This window comes from Cardiocondyla obscurior, linkage group LG22, assembly GCF_019399895.1.
Source record: "Cardiocondyla obscurior isolate alpha-2009 linkage group LG22, Cobs3.1, whole genome shotgun sequence".
NCBI classification, from domain to species: domain Eukaryota; kingdom Metazoa; phylum Arthropoda; class Insecta; order Hymenoptera; family Formicidae; genus Cardiocondyla; species Cardiocondyla obscurior.
The window spans coordinates 1,561,822-1,585,516 of record NC_091885.1 but is presented as its reverse complement, the minus strand read 5'-3'; the positions used below and the strand labels follow the sequence as shown (position 1 = coordinate 1,585,516).

General features: G+C 42.0%; 1 protein-coding gene across 17 annotated transcripts in view; it reads right to left on the bottom strand.

Moving 5' to 3' along the window:
• Lar (tyrosine-protein phosphatase Lar) overlaps positions 1 to 23,695 on the bottom strand; it is a 403,675-nt gene that overhangs the window by 4,218 nt on the left and 375,762 nt on the right. For 11 of the 17 annotated variants that reach the window (XM_070671185.1, XM_070671189.1, XM_070671192.1 and 8 more), the window contains 14 exons: positions 20,440 to 20,550; positions 19,213 to 19,488; positions 18,465 to 18,749; positions 17,133 to 17,156; positions 16,532 to 16,632; positions 16,113 to 16,442; positions 15,651 to 15,801; positions 14,088 to 14,384; positions 4,857 to 4,996; positions 4,174 to 4,373; positions 3,922 to 4,088; positions 2,383 to 3,743; positions 1,966 to 2,192; positions 70 to 1,876 (listed from right to left, as the gene is read on the bottom strand). In XM_070671185.1, the coding sequence (XP_070527286.1) occupies positions 70 to 1,876; positions 1,966 to 2,192; positions 2,383 to 3,743; positions 3,922 to 4,088; positions 4,174 to 4,373; positions 4,857 to 4,996; positions 14,088 to 14,384; positions 15,651 to 15,801; positions 16,113 to 16,442; positions 16,532 to 16,632; positions 17,133 to 17,156; positions 18,465 to 18,749; positions 19,213 to 19,488; positions 20,440 to 20,550 (5,477 nt within the window). The remainder of the gene's footprint in view (positions 1 to 69; positions 1,877 to 1,965; positions 2,193 to 2,382; positions 3,744 to 3,921; positions 4,089 to 4,173; positions 4,374 to 4,856; positions 4,997 to 14,087; positions 14,385 to 15,650; positions 15,802 to 16,112; positions 16,443 to 16,531; positions 16,633 to 17,132; positions 17,157 to 18,464; positions 18,750 to 19,212; positions 19,489 to 20,439; positions 20,551 to 23,695) is intronic. The other 6 variants (XM_070671186.1, XM_070671188.1, XM_070671201.1 and 3 more) reach the window with 6 other exon arrangements.

Here is a 23,695-nt window from a genome sequence, read left to right as displayed (position 1 = left end):
ATTACATACATGTGAATACATATATAAATACTTTGCACGGTATTAAAATATAAAAAAAAATCTACAAACCTCTGTTTGAACCATAGCTGGACGTTGCGTGCGTAATATTCTCACAGTTTGGAATATATCGACTACACCTTCATACTGCATTCGCTCCAATACGATGCTAAGCGTTATAAAGACACCCGTCCTTCCTACGCCGGCACTGCAATGCACGGTGATCGGTCCATCCTGGCCAAATTGTTCCTTCGTTTTATGCACCTGTCCGATAAAATCGATGAAACCATCACCAGATTTCGGTACACCCTGTTCCGGCCAGTCGATAAACTGGAATTGCCTAACTGTACGACTTGCCCCGTCGCGTGCATCCGTAACCTTGAATTCTCGTAGAATATATTGCGGCATGTTGTACTCTGCAATCGGGTCCACAACGAAACACTGATATCGGATAGATCGATCGGACGGCCAGTATTGATGACACTTCTCTCTGCCCATCTCTTTTAATTTCGTTAGCATAACGACGATTGTAGAATTATGCTCCCACAGCATACGCCAGAAATCATCGGTGGTATCGCACAGAGGACCTTGCGTAGCTATGTAGGCACCGCGATAACGATATCCATCGATCAGGCTCGCGTTTATGTAATCAGATCCCTCGATATTACGCTGAGGTTGTAGGCATACTCTGGTGCATTCGTAAGGCAGAATGTGGACCAGTCGATTCTTGTGTTTGTTACACGGCAGATTCGCGGATATAAATCTGGTAGAGTCAGCCTTAATATTAGAAAGTTTTTTGAATTCCAGTTCCATTCCAGTTATATTATCGATTTCCGGCTGCATAAGCTTTTGAATGTGAGAATGCAGATTTCTAGCCGGTACTTCCGTGTTACCGCAAATTACTGCCTCCAGCAAAGCATCGTGAATAAAGATGTACTGATCTTCCGTTTGTACCATGTAATTCCTTTGAGCACGTAAACACGTAACGTGGCCATAAATGTCGATCATTTTCTCGTGTTTAATTCTTTCTAGCATCGAGTCTATCACGATGAAACAACCAGTTCTTCCTACGCCTGCGCTACAGTGCACCACTAATGGTCCGCTGTCAGGCACATTGAGAGATCTAACTCTGCGTAAGAACTGCAAAAACGGTGCGGGATGTTCTGGCACGCCGTGATCGGGCCAGGCTGTAAATTGCAGCTGTTTTATTTCACGCCGCTCGGAATAACCCGCTCTGCAAACTTGAAACGTGCGAATACAGTAGGTTGCTAATTCTTGAATGTCGCTAATAGTTATAGTCATCTGCCCATAAGTTTCGGATCCCCTGGTAGGCCAATATTGATCGCACTTTATTCTTGTTCTTTCTTCCAATTTCGTCATCATTACGATCGTGCTGGTACGCAACTCCCAGCACATTCGCCAAAAATCTCCGAATGTTTCTTGCAACGGTCCTTGAGTGGCCACGTATGCGTTCTGTTTTCTATAACCGTCGCAGTAATTGGCGTTGATGTAATCGGAGCCCGGCATACCGTCGACTGTCTGAAGGATGACTCGCGAATGATCGTACGCGATTACATTGGCGTAACGATTTTTCGACGCGTTGACTTCCATATTAGAATGGTCCCACGTGAATTGTTGACCAGGTTCTATTGACTCGTATTCTTGACTGAATTTCAGATTGTCATTCGCTTTCAGACGTTCAATATGATTGCCTAGTTCGCTAATAGGAATCGGCGGATGTGAGATCATGCCAGGAGTTTGGAAATTTAGTCGTCGCATTTCCACCGGGTCCGACGGTGCGTGATTAGAGCTTATATCTGCTGCCATGAGCGGTCGTGTAACGGCTGCTTGATCCGGTGCTTTACACGGCTGTCTTCGTCTAAAATAATTAAAAGACAAATTTAACGTTTATTTACTTAATGTGTAGTTTAATTAATTTATTTTTTAATTGAAAGATATACAACTTACTTTTTAATGACGAATATAAGTACAAGACAAACGCTGACCATCAATGCTGCGATTATAGGGCCGACCACCCATACCATGCCCGGTTCTTGACCGCTAGTTTTTACAGACACTTCCGGATTTCCATCCGGAGGCGTGTTAGGATTTGGCCGACGGGGTGGGTCACCCGGTGGTACTTCCCTCATATCCAGAGACAAATATTCGGAAAACGGTGACGATGTATATAAATGCTGAAATATTTTATTCATATAAATATATTCACAAATAACTTATATACAGGATGTCCCGTAATAATCAAACATATTTTCAGAAGTAGATAAAACTTATCGAAACATTTTAGTTTTACCTGCTTCCGAAATAATGTTCGTTTACTATAAAACACACTGTATAAAGTTAATTAAATTACTTCTTGCATTTTACCTTTCGCGGAGTATCAACTACTGCTCGTACGAATATTCTATAGCGTTTATTTTTAGCAAGTTTTCGGTTTTCATATCCTTCGTATATGTCTCCGCTGCCTAAGTGAAACGTGTACGGAATATCTCTGTGTGGAAACTTAGCCGCGATATAGGGCGCATTTTCTCTTTCTTGCTTAGCACCTTTTCCGCTGATCATATCTTCAGTCAGTTCATCCGGTTGTTTATTGGCCGTGCTTTTGTCTTCGGGAACAACGATAAGATAATAGTGTGAGATTGGACCGTATTCTTCAGAAGCTTGTGGCAGAATAACTTGAATTTCCTCGCCATTAAGCACACCGTAAAAATCTGGCTTTACCATTGGCTTCGGCGCGGCCATTTGCGTAGTGACTGTAATTTTTGCCGGCGGTCTGTACTGACCGTCGCGCGGTACAGCACTCACGTTGACGTTGTAAGTTGTAAAAGGTTGTAGCTCGTTTATTGTCGTACTTGTAATTTGAGGGTCCAATAGGATTTGCTTGCGAGGAACGAGCTGTGTTTGCGTTATACCTTGAGAATCCACGAATTCTTTAACAGCATCGAACGAAACTTTGTACTTCATCGGAGTCAGTCTTATGGGTGGGGTCCAAGAAAGAGTCATCGAATGGGTTGATGAATCCGGCGCTCTAAGATTCAACGGCACGTCCTCCGGTTTTACTTTCACTGTGACTTTTTCACTGAGCCTTCCAAGACCAGTTTTGTAGCGTGCCGCGACTGTTATAGCGTACTGCGTGAACTTTTCTAAATTGATGAGATCCGCCGATTCTGTTAGACCAACACTCTTTTGCTTCCATTCATCGAGATCTTCCACAGCGGTTGTTGTGTAGAAAATTTGGTAGCCGACGATCTTACCTCTGTTGGGCACCGGCTCCCACCATACCTCCACACTGGAGTCCGACGTGGCCACGGCTCTTACAGACATCGGAGCTCGACCGATATCTTTTTCCGTCATTATTGTGATTTTCTCGGAGTACGGACCGCTGCCTTGCGATGTGTGCGCTCGCACGTGAAAGACGTATTCAGTATTCTCCTCCAGATTGGTGAATACTGCTCTCGTTTTGGTCGTGTTCCTATCAATAGTGGTGGAGTGATCGTTCTTCTTATTGAATTGGACGTCGTATCCGATTATTTGACCGTTCCTATGCTGTCGAAGCGGTTTGTCCCAAGTCACGCACACAGTATCGGGAGTTTGAAAGAAATACGATAGGTTCGTTGGTGGTCCGGTTGGCTCGCCTTCGGGACTAAACCAATACCGTACAGTCTCTTGACCGAAGCCGATGTCATTCTTGCCCGCTACTCTGAACTCGTAATCAACGCCTTGTTCTTCTAGATTCATTATTTGAACAAACGTAGTTAATGAAAGGATTAATGGCACAATAAATATAGTAATGTATTAAATATATAAAAAGAATAATCGTGTATCTAAAAAAATATTCAATATCAAAATTAAAATATTTCTATAGAACACGAATATTAATAAAAAATGTACGTCAATATTGCTCACCGAGATCCGTGATTTTATATGCATGCTGACGCGTGCCTTCGATGAATTCCTCTTTGAGCGTTTGATTTTTAATACCATATCGAATGCGATATCCTAGTAGGCTACCATAAGTTTGTGTAGGTTGAGCCCATTCGAGTTCCAAGACATCGGGGCCTCTGCTCAAAACTCTGAAAAAAAAAAATTCAACGTAAGTAGAGCTCGATTTGAATCGTTCATACAAAGGTACAATATTTCGTAATAGAACATTCTTACTTCACGTTAACTTGTGGTCTGTTTGGTACACCACCCGGGGTCCTAACGTGTGTCGGTGCTGAGCGGTCCCCATCTCCTTTTCTTGTCAATGCCGCTACCTGTACAGAGTATCTTGTGTCCGGTTGCAATCCAGTGATGTTCACTTCTAGCACTCCTTCGTGCACGTCTCGGCGTATCGGTTCGTTTAATAGATCCTTCCCCTAAAAAAAACCATTAGAATTTAGTACTGCACCTCTCTTAATTTACTTAATGCTGTTAAGTTTTATTCAAGAAAAATTTTATATAAAAAAAAAGACTTAAAATTTAATTTAAGATGATTTTATGCGTGAAATGAATTTATTTAATTTATAATGAAATAGAAATTAAATACAATAGGATCTCTATTGATATATTTTTAAGTAATCTTTTATGAACTTTAACAAGTCGAAATTTCATTTGTTTGTTATGTAACATTCTATACATATTCTCTTTTAAAGACCTTAGAGTATCGTATTACTTTAAGACGTATGTTCTGTTAATACTTGAACGGGAGGCGTTCAAGTAAAGATAAAGGGAGTTTGTGATAATATTACACGTGAATGGAAAGACGATAGTGAAGGTAAAGGATTTTATCAGCAAGTTTCACGTAAGAGCCCAAAACTTCTAACGCTACGTTATTGATCGTGCAGCAGCCGCAAACTGACCTCCTCTCTCACTTCTTGCACGTGTATATGATACCCTCGTATGACGCCGTTCTGATCTTTCGCTTTCGGTGGCTTCCACTCGACGTGTATCGCCGTCGAGTTGATCGACGTGACTTTGACGTCCTGAGGATCCCCCGGCACTGTAACGCAATCCATAATTAATTCGCGCACTTTACGCTCATCCGGCGTCACACTCACAGACACACGCCCATGTACACCCACAGACGTACGCGGACAGGAGATAATAAATAACGGATTTACTAAACCTGAAATAATAAATAATAATCGTTTTACGTAAAAACTAAAGAGAGACGCGGGGTCGTAATGCGAGAAAGAAATAGTGAGGGGAAAGCGTTATGTAAAGTCATTCTCAAGTCCTGTCTGCTGGAAGATCATTTACCGTCATTATTTACATTCCGGAAGCGAAGGAACGTGAGAAGCGATAAGCGTAATACGTCGGTACAGCGACAAAGTACTTATGCCGTACGGTTAAACCAGTTTGAAGAAAGAAAAGCGAAAAAGAGTAAGAAAATCAGTCTTTATACAATGCGAAAAACGTTTTCCTTTACATTTCGCGACCGTCTATGCGTCGTCCAAATCGTCGCCGTAAATGTAAGGAGAGAAAGACCGCGGTAGGGTAGAAAAAAAAAAAATAAATAAAAAAGAAGGGTAGACGATAGCGAGAACGAGGGTAGCAGATACAGTCGAAAAAGGAAACGAAAGTTAGCGACGTTGCGGCGAGTTGCAGAGAGAAATCATAAGTAAAGTAACGCCGCGAACGAAAGAGAAAGATTGTAAGATAAAGGGAAGAACTGAAAGACAAAGAAATTAGTGGAGAAGGTAATTACATGCCGCCAATCACACACGGACAAAACGACGTACAAACAATATTACGAGGCACGTTGTACCCCATGCTCTACGCCCTGATACGATTACAATCCTCCATTTGAATACCAATAATGCTTTTTTTTTTTATTCTTCTCTTTCTTTCGTTATCTATTCTTTTTTTTTTCTTTTTTTTCTTTTAGATTCTTTTTTTTTTTCTTTAGCCCGCGCGCATTCGATTCGATTTTGCATATACAAGCGCGCGTAGACACGTCACGCGGTGAAGTACGCGGTAGCGTTGGGCACGATAACACAGCGGCAATATTGGAGAGTCCATGACTTGAGAGAGACCAAGTAGATAGTTAGTTGCACGCGAGTTTTCGCGAAAAGGGGGGAAGGTGGAGGGTTGCGTGGGGTAACGAGTATGCTCACCGGGGGATGAAAGTTGCCGCGACGACGACGTAGTCGCGGGGATCTTGCTCCTCGACCGAAATGCGAGGGTGGACGGCGGTAAAACGTGTACGCACGCCCGCCTGTTCACTATGTTTATTTACAACCGCGGCCATTGCTCCGTGACTGCCGAGAGTTGGAAGCGAGATCGTCGACGCGCGGCGACATTCACGTCGAGCCCGCGCGACTTCGTCGCGTCGCTGCGAGGAGGCGCGATGGTTCCCGAAGGGACTGATCGTTCAAGCTCGTTAGCTCAATTTTGCACTTGCTTCATGGACGGTCCAGTATTCGCCGCGGACTCGTTAACCGGCTAATCATAACGTCGTGAAAGAGATGGGAGGAACGTAAAAAACGGTAAGTGAGAAAATTAATATGAAAAAGAAATCGAGATAAAAGATGACAGAGCACTTGCCTAATACCTACTTCCGTACGGATATTGTATATGTAACAGTAACAGCAGCTCTATGGAGGGGTTCGCAAAAAACGAAACTTGCGCCGCAACCGAAAGTGCATACACAAAATTCCGACGCAGAAACTGAATTCGTCGTAGCGCGAACTTGATGAGAAGCGATTGGAAGATCGCGTGCTCGCTCTGCCTCTAGCTCTCGCAAGTATACACAGTCGGGTAAGATCAAGATCACACTTACAACTTTGCTATGTAGCGCAAAAAACAAGGATGGCGAGCGCGCGCAGACGCAGCGTTTATAATGTAATATATATATGTTTCTTAAGATTACATTGTAATATATTTATTGGCTGCAGCAAAAAAATGTACGGGAAAAGAAAAATTTAAGAAGACAAAACAACTGTAGGACGGCACTTCGAGATTGAGCTCTCTCGGCAAACAACAAAAATCAGAGTGTTACATATGCAAAAAACGAGACGCCGACAAAAAGGAAAAAAGGTAAAATTAAAATAGACGGTATAGAAAAAATGTCATGGCACAACTCGAGACGAGCTAAGGGATACTCACTTTTTTCAGCTGCGCCCCAAAAGTCGCCAAAAAAGTGGGAAAAAAAACTCGTAAAAATTCGTGTCAACTTCGCACGTACATTGAGTAGAATTACAGTAATTTAATTAATCTTTAAGGCATATCAATGGGTAGCACACTACTAATTATTATCAAAATTGGCCCTCTCTATATAATAGCTATATTCTCTCGATTTTACGACAAAAAAAATATATATATAGACAGAGATCTCGTTATCCTTCTCTTCTCGAGGCAGGCACGCGTTCGCATTCGCTCGATTCAAGTCCTCTCATTCCGGTCTCAAGCGCTCGATCGACAATCACACCGCTTATTTTGCAACTGCTAACGAATGTCGGTGGCAACAAGATTCATGATTCCAATCGATCGTTACATAGACCAAAAAAAAAAAAGAATGATCGCTTGGCCCTCGGTTGCAGTTGGTCGCAGAGAGGCGGGAGACGTGAGAATATCTTTTTTTTTTGGCATGCGCAATCACTACTCCAAATATGAAATAACTAAAGGCTCAATGTGTTCACCTGCCTCGTGTCGGGGGCGGAAGGACACGAGAGAGTATAAACGTATCTTTAAAACTGCCTCGATTGTAAAGAGATTTATTTAATTTTCAGGTTGAACGCGCCGTGATCTCGATTCTCTTCCACCCTCGACACGAGACATCAGAGGGAAGACCTATGATAAAATGCCTACGAAAAGAAAGCTATAGGTAGGAAAAACCATAAGAAAGAATAAGATGGACGGTTTCTAGGATGTATCAAACGAGAGAAAAGGTTTAGTCGGTTATCACTACGGTATTCTATAGAAGTGGGCAGTCGTGAGAAAAACTCGCGGTTACTCTCGGTAACACATTACGGTGATGTAGTCAAAAAATTCACGATACAAGATCGGTGGGATACATGTCGGTGGGGTGTTCTTCTCAGGAAAAATTGTACTCCTTATCTTTTTGCAACTCCAAAAAGTCACCCGCAAAAAACAGCAGCTCGATCAAAAAGTTTTGTCGTTTTCATCAAAGGGGAGGCAGGGTAAATTAGAGAAAAAGAGAAAGAAAGAGAGAGAAAAATCAACGGGAAGAAACAGAGAGAGGAAAGAGAGACCGACAGCGAGACTCGTCCGTTTGAGACACCATAGAGCGGTTCCCGCTATTTGTCTCTTCTTTCCTGCTCTTTTTTTTCTTTCCCTCTTTTTTTTTTTCCTCTCTCTCCCCTTTCTCCTTCTCTCGATGTCAACATCCACCCGCGCATTCATCCACGCAAAAATCACAAAATTTCCCGTAAAACGCGCGCGTAAATGCGTTTCAACAGTCGTTGCCGAGACGCGGTGATAGAGGTATGTAGCGGTGCCGTTTATTTGATTAACGAATCGTGCTCGCGTACCTGTCGATGATCGAGTGTGGTCGAAACTGTCGATGACATCTAAAATGTCTAATTCAAATTGGCGAAACTAGAGTGGTCGAGCTAAAGGAAACGAACTGTTATAAATCATGCGTTTCATTGGGACATAACAGTAATATAATTTACGTGTTAAGTAAAAAATTGGAGAAAACAATCAGGAGCAATCAAACGGGCAGCCGAAGCTCTTAAAGTCTTTAAATTACGCCTACGAAAAGGAGCGTTGCTTTAATCGCTGATTAGAAATTCAGAGATAACAAATGGAAATAAAATCACATTTACATATACAATGTAATTATATATACCTTTTCTAAATACCTATGAAAAAAAATAAAAAATAAAAAGAATTGTGTGCATGTTTCTCGAGATAAAAAGTAGAAAGAGAGATGCTACATATGGCATTTAATAAATATTAGAGTATTTCGTACATGTCAAAGTATTCATCTGAATCATAAAATACTATGTTTCACTTATAGAGACACAGAAGTTTTGGAATCAGAGTCCCGCATGCAGAGAGCGAAGATATACGAAGTAGAAAACGGCCGTCGAGTGATTACGTATGAAAATTAACAGGATCTGATGCTCGCAGTCTACCCATGTCCAGATTTCCCGTTTAGCGTCCACGCGATCAGCGCAGCAACGGTGAGTTTCTTTTTTTTTTTTTTTTTAATATTTTTATAGACAGAGCGTACCTCATCCGCGCCGGATACATTACACACGAGTAGAAAACTTTCATTATGAAGCGTGCGCATTTCCATTTCTTGCGCGTGCTATTAAAAAAAAAAAGGGGGGAAGGGGAGGGTTACTCTCCGCTGGCGCGGATATTAAAAGTCATCGATCGTTTCCGGCGGTGGCGAAGTCAACGTTGGAAACGATCTACTCGTCGAATCAACGAAATTGTAACTGATGAACATATAAATGAGACTATTATCAGAAATAGGTATGAATATTGGTATTCAAATGTTTTCAAGAAAACGTCTCGCGAACGTTTCTTCATTCTCTTTATCGATACAAATTGCCCGACTCACTTCTTCATCGGGGACGTTTGGGCGCAGAGAAAATATCGCCCAAACTTTCAATCTGATTTCTATTTTGTACCGTTCTCCTTCGTGACTGATCATTTCCTTAATTCTTTTTTTTTTTTTTTTTTCCATTACTTTTCGCGTACGCTTTCTTACGCGTGTCGTCCTCCTTCCATCCGGTATCCTTTTACACAATCACTCACGCATTCACGCGAGCACCTTCCAGTCGCGATCTCGAAATGGTGTACCGTAGATCAATCATCGTCAATCATCGATCGTTATCTTCCTCGTGATACCATATAGCATCGGTTATAAAATCTAAAGCTTACGCAAGAATAAACTTTCGATTAAAAAAAAAAAAAACAGCATTCGTGCGAGCCAATCTTTTAAATAAAATACTTAATACACGTTTTCTTCTAAATAATTTGTTAATCAGCTCAAGCGTTTTTTTTTTTCTTTTTTTCTTTCCTCGTTAGCTTTTCCCTCGTATCAGACTGATAACCGGTGCGTTGATATAATTTCACGAATGTTATTACACTGTACTTTCGCCGTACAATGAAACGAACGGCGTTGCTCGAAACAACAATCCATCCGTCCATTACCATTTCGGTTATTATTATGGCTTTTGCCCCGCGTCATTTCGAGATCGCCTCAGGAAGGAGCTTCAGGTTGCACGACAGTCGACAGTGGGGGTGCTTTTCGAGGGTGCTTTCAGTGCTGGTGCTCGACGGCACGATATTGCATCGTCTATAACAATATTTATTCGGACGTGTATAGCCGCTGCTGTGCACGGTGCTCTTCTCTCTCACGCAGCATGTGAGCATTAACGCCTCTACGTATACGCATATCCAATTCGTACACGCCCGCGTGTCCTACGTGAATGCTACCGTGCTATTTTCGCAGCCGAATCGTTCGTAAAAGCGAGTGCTTGTGCTCTGAGAATCGGTGCACGGGGAGGCGTAAAAGGTATAAGAGACTACGACGGCGGCCAGCGTCGCGCGACGTACGCACGTGGCGCGTGTTGTACGTCCTCGCGCGCGTGGCATTGCGATATACTCCGCGGGGGGGTGCGTGTATGCGTGCGTGGTGGGTGCGAGAAGTATAATAAATGTGAAACACACGGTGCCGGCGCGCTATTACGTGACTTTTTTTTTTTTTTTTGCAAAAGTGCCCGTGCACACATATGCATTTACGGTGAGACAGTATATAAATATAATACCATTTAGTAGCAACGTGATATTTCTCGGTAAATAATGGACGATGACAGTCAGTAATAGTAGTAAAACGTATGCGTAGAAGATATATATGCTGTACACGTGACGGTGAATCTTTGTGCTTGACATTGTGCGAGCTTACACGGCAGGGTGCTTTCAGCAGTGCTTTTTATCGTTTCGCTTCGCTCTGCCGAGTCTGCTTCAGGAGGGTAAACGGGCACCGGGATCAGTTGCTCCGTGAACGGGATAATGCCGGGTACGGGGGGGAGTACGTGGGAGCGAGAGCGCAGGCGGAGGGCGGACAAACGAAAGAGGATCCGGGCGGGGTGTGTGCTCCATGGTGGCGAACGGTGAAAGGCGCACGGAAAGATCGTTACAGACGCGTCGGTACGACTTTTCGTTCAACAATCATGGGGACATAATATCCCCGCGACAAATAATGCTCCCCACGTGACGCGAATATATCTTTATTCCCCGTTAAAGACAGATATTAGGCTGGGCGCTTATGCGATTACTTCTCTATATTTCTAGCACTGCGCTTCCTCCCCTTTCGTTTCGAATCAGTCAGAATTTTTTTTTTTTTTTTTTTTTAATACTAATTCTCCCGTTCGATAATTTTTTTTCGATATAGCAATTTGTTGTTTCTACTTGCGCTATAAAAGTTTTAACGATCACGGTCGTACCGCACCGCCCCTTCTCCGCGCCGAGAGAAGTTATCGTTGCGATTAAATGATTTCCCGGGGAAAATGTCCGTAGCTAACGACCGCGCGGAGATTTATTTTTTTTCAACAACTACCGTATAAATATCGTGCCAAAAAAATTCTCCCCCCCCCTTCCTTCCCCACCCACGGTGCCGAATTTGTTATGGGAGAGGAACTGTTGGATATCATTCGGTAAGAGGGGGATAAAAAAACGTTCAACATGCGGGGATCGGTCAGCGCCTTTGACGGCGCCGGCCGATCAGGATAAGGATGGGAAGTAACAGAAAGCAAAACTGTCTCATGCATCGTCATGCCATTCATAGGATATAGATGGTTACAAAATGGTCGTATTATGTTAGGGAAAATGATTGTCGCAGACTCGACGCAGCTCGGCGGATTTTGGTGGTTTGGAGGCGGATAGGCGGGATCGATTTCGGATTTTCCTTTTTTTTTTTTTCCTTCAGACGGGATTAGTTCGAGGGTCTTGCGTTTTTGGGATTATGGGAGTTAAGGAGTTTTTAAACAAACGAAGGCATGCTCTAAACATGTGCAAACGATAGGTAGAACTAAATCTCAACTAAAGACAGAAGAGCCTTATATATCAGAGATATAGAAATATATATATGTGTAATATATATATATATATAGTGAAAAAGTGCGTCTCATATATATATATTCTTGTGTGTGAGATAACATTCGCTAGAGTTTTTATATATATATACGTAAGCGCTTCACTCGCAAGCTGTCCCTCACGTTGCCATTACTTTCGTCTGATTGTTGCACGTGTAACAAGTTGTTATTTAATTTCGTTCGTTAGTGTTATTTACATGTTTCATGTGGTCTATGCAGCTAGTGGCGGTATATTATATATATATATATATAGAAAAAAAAAAGAAAAAAAAAATGTATAAAAATTGTCGGAAATAATGGCACGCGGGGCAGCCAGCCTGACTTCTATCTTCATAACACGTGGCAAGAGTGAATTAATAAACTAAAGGAGAGAAACGAAACATCTTTATACTGACGTAACCACGGTAACCACCAGAAAGAACACTGAGTGTAATGAGTACATATTAATTATTAGATAATATTGATATATTACGATAATGTGAATAGATCTTAAAAACTAGCTGTTCAAAACCTGGATCATCCTCCTGCAAATGCTTTAAGGAAAGACAAAAACACTTGAATGAGTATAATTAGATATTAATTAGCGTGTCAAAATAGATATCCAAGTTTTAAAAGTGGGGGGCTAAGGGGAATGAAAAAAATCAACGGCAACGAACAAAGAGAGAGAGTTGCGATTAGGCCCTGTAAAAACGGTGAGAAAATTCGTATCTTTCTTTTTCTTTCATCTTTTAATAGCTGAGCTCAAAAATTGGTTATCAGCTTCTGAAAAATCCGTTGGCTGCGTGCACCTGGAAAAAATGATTGTGGGCAACACTAAAAGGGCGGAAGGTGGGAGAAAGGAGTTTCGAGGTTTCGGGGGCAGAGTTTCCGGGATAGCTATAATAAGTCGGAGGTTTTATTGCCGCAAAAAATCCAAAAATATAAAATCTCGCCAGCCAAAAAAGTAGGGCCATCATCGTTTCATGTTTCGCGGGGGATGCCGTTTTTATAAAAATCGGAAGAGTGAAGGAGGTTACGAAAAGAACGACAGGAAAGCGATCGGAGTAGTGTGATCGGAGAGGCACGAAAAATACAAAAAGTCGTGCGCGCTCAAAACTTTTGTTCGCGCGAAAAAATAAAAAAATAAAAAAAAATATATAAAAAAAAAGGAAAAAAAAAACAGAGAAAGGTAACCCGACCGGAAAAAAAGGGCCGTGTCCGTCCTCTTTTCCTCTCTCGTCACGATGGGCTATTCGATAGTTCGTTTCTCGAAACTATTACTGTAATACAAGAACGGCGTGATAGAAAAGGAAAGCTCATATATATAATATGATACAGAGTATAATATACTGTATAATATAAAAATTTAATAGAATGTAACAACGTAAGTATACAATATAATATGAGTATAAAGTCACTGGAGAGAAAAAATAGAGGACACTGAACAGAAAATCGTGATAAAGAGGAGAATGAGAAAGAGAGAGAAAGAGAGAGAGAATATGTGTATCTGGTTGAGAGTCGGGAAGAGAGACAGGTGACGAAGTGACGTTAGCGTAATCTGAAATCGAAAGTAATGTATATTATACGTAATTCATTCACCGGATCAAGAATAACACGCGGCGTGTCGTCGCAACCCGCACTGGAACCGCGCGAGAGTACAACCGGACTGACTTTTGGCGGGCTTTTATATTTTTGGCTCTCGGATAAAGCGCGTTATTACTTCATCCCAATATAATATTTTTTTCCTCGCGAAGCTCAGCGTGTGAAATTCGTAGCGACCGCGGCGTTGAGGTTTCCTATCGCGATCACGTTTGTTTTTCACGTTTGACATTTTTTTTTTTCTTGAATACAACGCGAACACCGAGATCACTCGTCCATCGTCGTATCGATCTCTGTCAATTAATATATTGCGACAGCTATTAGGGGAACGTCAACATCGTGTTTATCCTCTCGCGCTGTCACCACGGATTTAACACGTTACTCCTCGCGTGCCTGAGATTAACAGAGAGACGTTCAGTCAGTGTCTGTGATACATACCGTCCTCGTGAGTTCTGACCAAGATAGGATAACTCGGAGGTCCGTCACCTACTCTGGTCCCGGCCAATACCCAGATCCGATATTCGGTCCACTTTTTGAGCTCGTCCAACACGAAACGCGTGTCATTCAGTTTGATATTCTTCGCCTCGGAATCGGACCGACCGCTCTCGACGACTTGTAGCCTGTAGTAGGCGATCCTCCCGTTGGAGCGTTCAGCGACCGGTGGTTCCCACGTTACCAATATGGAAGTCGGGCTGATCGCCTTGCCGGTTACATTGCGAGGCGGAGCCCCGGGGACTGTATAACACTCAGTTGTAGGAAGGGAAAAAAAAAAGAAACAAAATCTGGGGTCGTAAGCGGCAGTTACCGGCCGATCGTACTGGTCTCCAGTTTGTGGTCAAAGACGAGGAATACGAAAAATTGATATCACCACCATTCGCGAAGCGTGTTATCTCGCCGTCGGATAATCAACTTTACAAACGTTGATAATTAAATTAAATTAAAATTAAATTAAATTAAAACGTTCGTAATTAAAAATCTTGCGAAATCTTTTAAATTTTTTTTTAAAACATTTTTTTTTTTTAAACATAAATCGCAATGATCGGCAGACTTTTTTATATTTCAACGAGCGACGGATTAGAACCGATAAGCGACGAGCTTTTTCGTATTTCTCGTTTGCGATCTCAACGCCGAGACGAGCGCACAGTCGACGATGACTGTCGGGGGACGTTAACAAAACGGTATGTTTGGTCAAGGTTCAGAGAGGTATAAAATATTCAAGGTAAAAAGTCATGAATTCATCCTTGAACAGTCGAAAAAAGACGTGATTAGAGACAGTTCATCCGGAGCAGCTCGCGTTAACTCGGGCGCGTAGGCCACAGAATTAACGAGTTACACGTTTAATATAATTGCAAGGGAACGAGACAACGAAAAACTTAAGAACGGACGATAAATCAATCATGTTATCGAGAATGAAAAGAGGTGCCCAAAATGCACACATATATCAATGCAGTGCTTAGTGCAATTTATATGTATGATATGTACGTATATATATAGATATATATATAAAGTGGCATCCAAAAACGGCTTTCGTATTTGCAACGCATGCAATCATTCTCACTCTCCCACACTTCACTTGTTTCAAAGGTTTATTCTTTACATTTATCTGTCTTTCCCTTTCTTTTTACGCTCTCTTTTCCTTTTTTTTTTACCATTTTTACTTAAACCGCGCTCGTCGAAGACGAAAGGTCTTCGCTTTCTCTTTCTTTCTTTTTTTTTTTCTTTTATTTTTTTTTTCAAAGAATTCCAAGGTGTTGTGCGTCGATAGCTTACGCTACTTGCAGGAGCGTCTAGCGCTACAGCACCTCCTACCTGCTGTGCCATCGCGATGCGCGATCGTGCGCGAGGACCTCAGGTGCGCCGTACTCGAAATCGCTGCGATGTCTGAGATATCGAGTAGCCGACCACTCGGGCCTCGCGACGATCGTGTATCAGCATGCGTCTGGCACTCCTCGCTGCATGAACTCATTCGATTTCGTATTCATTCGTGCGCGTTCTGCTTACCGTACTGTTTGGTGCGAACCGGATACGGTATTGTCGTTGCACCTTCTCCCCGTTGACTCCTCGCCGCCAGCCACACGTAGTACAGGGTGTTAGGATACAAGCCAGTCAGGGTGTAATTCTCGGTAACCGGTATCCTGCGATGATGCTTTTCCTGATTTCGAGCAGAAACAAGACGATATGCATTAGACCGCGTGAATTAATCGCTCCTAGATCGCTCGGAGAAATCCTAAAAAATCTTTTTCATCTCCCGAAGTTCGATCTGTTCTATCGTCGAGCGATGAAATAAATTTATTCCTCAATTTAGGTAGCATTGAGAGGGAATGAAAAATATTATTAACGACTATTGCGCGATGCGTAGCACGTAAGCGTAAAAGTACGACTAGATAACGCAGGTTATTTAAAAAAAAAATTGTTTTTTAATTTAAAAAAAAAAAAAAAAAAAAAAAAAAATGCACCGCCTACCTTTGCGTAAGTATCGTTCCAGTACAGCTCATAGCTGAGAATATTTTCAGCGCTATGAGCGGGCTTGCTCCATTGGAGCGTTACTTTGGTCTCCCCGATGTCGACCGCTGTTAGCATTTCGGGTTGACTCGGTACCCCTTGCTGTGTTTTAATTTGCACCGGCAGACTTAAAGGTCCAGGACCGACGCTCGTTAGTGCTTGCACTCTTATCGTATAGATCGTGTGCGGTGTCAGCTCCGAGATGGTCGTCAATTGGCTGTTGTCCACCATCTGATACTGCCACGATGCCATCGGTTGATTCGAGTCCGTTGTGTAGTACACCTTGTATCCCTACGAAGGGGCATATCGCGCTCTCGTTAGTAAAACCGTCGCCGAAAGTCGGCGAAGCCGCGTTAGATAATTTTGAAAAATACACCGACCGTCACTTGACCGTTCGGAGTTTCCGGTTCGTCCCACTGTATGACCATCGTGCTGGAGCTCAACGGCCGTACCTGAACTTTCCGCGGCGCTGTACCGGGTTCTAAAAAAGAGATTAGTCGGTTTTTAGCGATATTAGGGAAACCGGACGACGGCTAAGATACACACGAAGGTACGGAAGGGCAGTCACGTCAGTTAGTCACACGATAAGAAGCCCTTCGAAAAGAAACCCTTATAAAAAAAAATAAATAAATAAACTGCAAGAACCAAGAGCAGGTGCGACGTAAAAATAAAGGAAAAAAGAACGAAATTAAATTTTATTTTGCGTCACTACGACACTACGGTGATAAATGGATACAGTTTCAAAAAATCACACTGTACGCAATTAACTACTAAATTAAGATAAAGATTGAGGACGTAATGACGTAAGAGTGGCGAAGTATGCATGTACTTATCAGCGAAAGTGATAATCGTGTGTGTGTGTGCGCGAAGTAATAAAATAAAGGGGAGGAAAAAAAAAAAAATCAGAGCTACGCAGGAAACAGGCAAAGAAATTTGTGTGAATGAATCACTACGGCACTCTTAATATATGATTTGACTTACTGGCACCTCCATTTGTTGATTCCGCTATCCAAGGGGAAAAAAAAACAAATGTCAAACGATTATTGTCAATTTTCGAGATATAAATGCAGGTATTAAATGTGCAGTGAAAATACGAACTACGAGAATGGTACATATCTCCTTCGTATTTTCACGAGGTGAGAAGTGTGCTACTATTTTGTTAGGAAAGGTGCAATTTTCGCGTGCTGTCTCTCCCGCGTGCTCGTTTCTCGCTCCACTCCCTTCTTTCAAAAAAGAAAAAAGGGAGCCGGAGACGTGTATTCGAGACGTAGAAAGAGATAGAGAGAGAGAGAGAGTGTGTGAAAATAGTGAAAGAGGCAGTGAGAGGCTGGGAGCACAGGGGGTTGGAGATATAGTGTAAAAAAATACACAAATGACACGAGACGTCGAAGCGCGACGAAACGCTGTGGAACGGCCCCGCAAAAAACACTAACACACTGGTGCAACAAAGAGCAGATGGCGGGGGGAGGGTTTGGTGATAGGTGAAAAAAATTTTTCTTGTCACTTACATGGATCAAATCGTGCGTCCACGGCGGACAGCATGGAAAAAAATACAGAATTTCCCTCAAAAAATTGTGCGTAAAAATTCGCTCCTCTTTCCTCGATGGTGTGTACAAAAATTCTATCTACGTGCAAAAAATTCACGCTGTTGTCGGAGTAGTGCCGTTCCTTCGCTACGCCTTTTACATTATTGTTCTCCGATTCCCGCGGACGTAGGCAGCGCGAAAAAAAAAAAAAAAGACAGGCCGAAGTACGCCCGCGTTTTTAATCGGCGAACGAGCTCGCCTGCCGCGAGAGACGCACATATTGCGCGGCGAGGAAAATGAAACGTGAGCTGATTCATGAGTGGGTTTACTTTGTTGTAGCGGTCATGATACAGACGACCTAATAAAGTTTCCGTGTACGTTAAAGATGATTGATCTAATAGATGTTGTTACTTCTTGTTAAACTTGATCGAACGAGCAGTTCGAGACTGACGAGAGAAGAATGCTGATAAAATGAGACGCATTACTGCAGAAACGATATTTTTCCCCTCGTTAATGTCGCAAAACGGAGACATTTTTTTCTTCCACGATAATTATACATTATAAAATTATATTGAACTTTAGTCACGCTGATCTGTTCCGACATAGAAATAATAATAAATAGATAAAAAATATATTCTTTTTTAAAATACATTGATTAATCTGCGTCCCGGAATTAAAAGCGTGGAAACCGTATGATTTGAAAAGGAAAATCATCGTTTCTATAACAATAAACACAGACGTACGAATAATTAGAGAATAGCACGATGTTAAATATTATGGTACTGACTTGTTTCACCAGTGGTAACTATCACTGGGGCACTTGGGGGACCACGCCCGATGCTGTTCACGGCTATCACGTAGAGTTCGTACTCCGTATACGGGCTGAGACTCCTTACATGGTAGTACATCGTCGTGATACCGGATATTTCGGCATATGCTTGGTTCACGTGCTTCGGTTTATGCTGAATTACGTAATACTGCAGCTCATCCGGTCCTTTGTAGGACCAGCTCAGCTTCACCGACGTGGCAGTGATGTCGGACACTTGAACGTTCTCCGGCGGACCGGGAAGAGCTGTGAGAGGATTATCACCGGCTTTACTTCTCCATTATTTCGATTTAAAAATATCGCGTTAAAACTTCATTAACAATCAAAAATATTTAGCCGAGTGTTAGGCGATAAATAAAAAATTATTCGAGAATATTTAAGAGCTTTTTAAAGATAGACAGAAATATCGCGAACATAAAAATTTTTTTACTGGAGCGAGAGATTAAAAATAATTTCTTCTCGACGATCTCTCATATTCTTTTTCAAACGGCAGCGCGATAAATCGCTTTCACGGGTGGTTGTTATTGTCGTAATGCAATCTAAGCTTGCATCTAAGCTTGCTGATCGATTATCCAGTGAATGCAACACGCGATTAATCGGCTCGCACCACATGATACGCGATAAACGTGAAGCCAGGGAGAAAACGTGATTTACGAAAGGTGTCTGGAAATTGTTTAAATCAAAGAAGCCGGGGAAACTCGATACGAACATTGAACTTTCACCATCGTGGTCGCGTCAATTACACCGAGATCGCTGGCAGCCGTGCACGTGTAATTGGCGGACTCCTTGATGTCCGTCAGCATCAGGACATTTTTGCCGACCGGCAGGTTGTCCTCTGGCGTTAGATCGGTCGCCGGATCCTTCCTCCACTTGACGTAGGGCATGGGCGCGCCCACGGCAACGCAGGTGAGATTCAGCGACCCGCCCAGCATTACCTCGCTCACCGGCGGGGGAGGAATCGAGAAGCTCGGCGAAACACGACGTACTGAAGCACACAGTCGTCAAGATAAATGGTACGTGCATTTACTCAGCGAAAGTTTAACTCGCGAAAACTTTTTAAACTCTTTAAAAATAATTACTTATTTGAAAGAAATAATTAATTAATCATCGCTTTGACTGCATTTAATTTTAAATAAATAAATAGATAAATGAACACGAATGTTTCTCTCGATAAGAAAAACGTGGAAAATCAGGTCATAATGTACTGTCGTACTTAATGCATGGCCGGCTAGCCAAGTTACATTTCATTACGATTGAATACATGTAACTATTTATTCATTTACGAGTGATATGAAATCGAGATGCGAACGCGCGGAACAGAGCATTTAATTAGGGAAAAATTACATGCGCGCATTTTGCGATAGCAGATTAATTCTGCCCGATAAAAGTTCGCGAAGGACGGCAGACCGGTGATTTCGCAAAGCCGCGGGGGAAAATTTGTTTTCGAAATCACGACTATGACGATTAGACGAGAACGCACAACCATAGATATTCAAGATCACGGTGAAAAGGCAAGAAACGGAAAGTCTCGGCACGTAACACGCGCTACACGAATTGCGCGAGCCCTTTGTGCCGCCCGTTTACTTTAATTACGTCCTAATTGCGTTGCATTAATTTTAATTACAAACAGGAAAACGACTACGTTTATGACATTGGCGTGACTGTACGGCGAGCTCTCTCGCACCGCGTATGTTATTTGGCTAACAAAAATGCCGTCCTTTTGTGGCTTCAAATCCACTGATTTTCATTAGAATATCTTCATTTCTTTTCGTTGTTACGTCTAATAAAATTCCGGCAACGAACCAACGTTACGGAATAATAAAAAACTATATTTATTAATTGTAAATAAAATATACGCTCGAAAATTAATTAATTTAACTAATTATCTTCAACTACAATATGTGGAAAAATTTGCGGAAGGCAAAATTATACATACCTTTTACGTATAACGTGGTCGACTTGGAGTACTCTGTCCCTACGGAATTGTTAGCTACGCATTCATACTTTCCTTGATCGCTTACGTCGGATTCGGTAATCTGCAAGGCACCTGAAATGCAAGCGTAAAAAAAAAATATATATTTTTTATATTTTTTTAAATATATTCTCACGCACTTAATATGTGTAATTTTAATTTAAGACAAATACGAATATATCACGTATTAATTTAATAGCGACATAATAATTCTGAAAATAAGTCCGGTTATTTTACAAATCCGTTAACGCGACAACGTTGAAATAAAATATTCTTTAGCGCACTCCATTTTGAGCAATCTCTGTTTTGTGCAATTAAATTTAAAAGTATGGTAATGTGTACGCGGTAACGAGCTCCAGAACCACGTTTAAGTGGACGTCTATATTCTCCGCCGCTGGTCGCGTCTTTTACTTCATTTTTCCACCGCTAATAGAGTTCCTACCGCGCGTCCTACGGAGACGTTGAGCTAGGCAGGGCTGGGAAAAGGTCGACCCCTTCCTGTCGCTCTTTTCTCTCTCCCTCTTCTTTTTTTTTCTTATTTTTTTTATTTTTTTCTTTTCACGCCCTAACTCATACACATTCCGTTTTCCGTCCGGCTCTCGGAGTTCGTGCGGGATTTTCCGTGGGGCATCGGCTCCCTTAGAGCGCGATACCGCAATGATGAACTGGCCGTTGCGGGGTGTGTGATTATCTCTGCCAACGTCACTACCGGTCCGGTATAATTCAGCCTTCCCCGCGGCGTCTCCACTCGAGGTGCCGCCTTGCCCCATTCGTAAAGCAAACAGGTCGGCTAGTACCGTGAATCGAGAATGCGGGGGCATAGAATGGAAAAGCGCCGAAGGGATCGATCGTTCGCTTCCCACTTTTTTTTTTTTTTTCTTTTTCTTTCCCTGACACTTTGTCATCAAGCGAGATGACCGGCGGCGCATGTAAATAAATTGCGCGGATCCTTGCAATTTTTGCAATCATATTCCTCGTAAGACGTCGGCCGCTTTGTGCGATAAAAAAATGCACGGGATACGGGCTATGAATCGCACGTGAATCGCGACAGGCTGGTATCGGGAACGAAAACCCGGGCTACACGAACAGGCGGATTGGTTTACGCCGAAACTCGCGATAAACTCGGAATATTTTTTTCCCCCAGGAAGACAAATATCGTGCGCGGACCCGGTGCGTTGTTTCCCTTGCGAGCGAATGAACGAACGAAACATGTGCGCGAAACTGTTAAAGGGTTTGGTTATTATGGCCCCCGGGTTAAAACGGAGTCCGCAATTATCGGCATGGCCCGCCGCGGCTGTTAATTTCGCAGGGTTCCCCGGATTTTTTTTTTATCTTTTTTTTTCCTGATTGCCGATTTCGAAATTCGTTATTTGTTCGAATAAGTTTGCGTGTCATACACGGTAGTTTTAAACGGGCGCATCGACCGTAATTCCGATTGCGAAGGAAAAGGTGATGGATACGGATAGTGGTATTAATTAGAATGATTAAAAACGAGTCTCATTATTAATTAAGCATCTTAATTTTTAATCAGTATCGATGCCTGAATTTAATTTTAACTCATTCGTCTGTCCATTTCAAATCTTCCCTCGTCGTCTTTTTATCAAGTACTTAATATGGAATAATATTATATCACTGCAGAAATCTAATTAAAATACATCCTTACGTCGTAAAACGTAATTAGAATCTAAATCTAATTATTGGAAATTTATTTTAAGCGTGTAATAAGAATAGATTCCGAGCGTTTTAACTTCGCGGTACGATTTATCGAGATGGTCTTGGTAAGGAAAGAACTCACCTAGGATAGAATTCGGTAAAGTATTTGGTAGATAGACGGGAAAGAAACGGAAGAGAGAGTAAGGGTCGAGGGTAGAAAACACTCCATCACGAGTGAGAAGCGAGGCGGACTGATATCGCGTACGATCGGAATACGTAATCGGGCCTCATCTACAATTTCCCGTAAGTCGACCAGGAAGGAACGCGCGCGGTCGTATTGTTATCCCGATGGAATCACGTGCGCATTGTTAGCGCACCGACGCGAAAAAGTTATACCCGGCGAAGAGTATGATCTAACCGCGTTATATATCTATCCGCTATCTGGAAAATTTCCCGTCGTACGAACAGCAAATATGTAAAGAATGTACAGCAATTTTTTTAGATTTTTCTGTGATTTTTATAATAGTTAAATTCGTGTTTGAATTAAATTCAATCATCTTTGACAATTTATATCTCGTGTCGTGCGAGAATAAATTTTAAGGATTATCGAAGGGTACAATGTGTTAAAATTGGTATTAATTATAATTAACTTTTTTTCTCTTTTCGTCTCACGGGTTTTTACTAACGCTCGATTTAATGTCTCATTGTCTGCTCGGTGTCATAACTCTTCCATTTTATCGCGTACGAGTACGTGCGGGACGTAAAGAACACTGTAAAATTAACAGGTGAACACGTGAATTACCATTGGTTTAATGATAACATTTCTACGGCGTAATAGCCGTTTAAAATATTCAGAGCCTGCGAAGAGGTATGATGAACAATTAGATCTCGAAACACACGTCGGGACTGAGTCGAAATGACGCAAATGCACAATATGGGCTGTTTTTTTATAAATTTTAAATAATCACCACGTGAGATCCGCTTTAAGTGTGATCGGCGCATAATACGGCAGAGAGAACATGAAGAGACATTTGCGTTAAAAGCCATCGACATAATACCCTGTTCAACTTTTCATAATCCCAGTTTACCGTATCGATCCGCGTAGGCGAAGTCGGGGAATATTTTAAATAGGTGGTTGAATAGCTAGCGCGATATCTAGTTTTCCATCGTGAAACTTCCGAATAAAAACATGATTCGTTCTGTAACAGTAGATATCATATTTATGCATATTAAACTTTTCGTGCTTTTGAAAGCGATGGAAAGCGTAAGATTTAAAAGCACGATAAATATATCGGCCGTCGATTTGTAATTTCATTGAGATTAATAATCGATCGTTCGAATTTGACTTGCGTCGGTAAAAAGGCGATAATTATAATGCGAGTATATCTCGCTTTCTTTCTCTCCTCGAGAAAATTCTCACGCCGTCTTTTTATCTCGGAGATCGATGCAATAAATATGTGCAAATGTCTAAGTTCAGGCCGTATTTTACGACGCACTGGGGACACAAGAGATGGATTGCATCGATTCAAGCGCAATTTTTAATATTGTATCTCCCGTATATAAAATT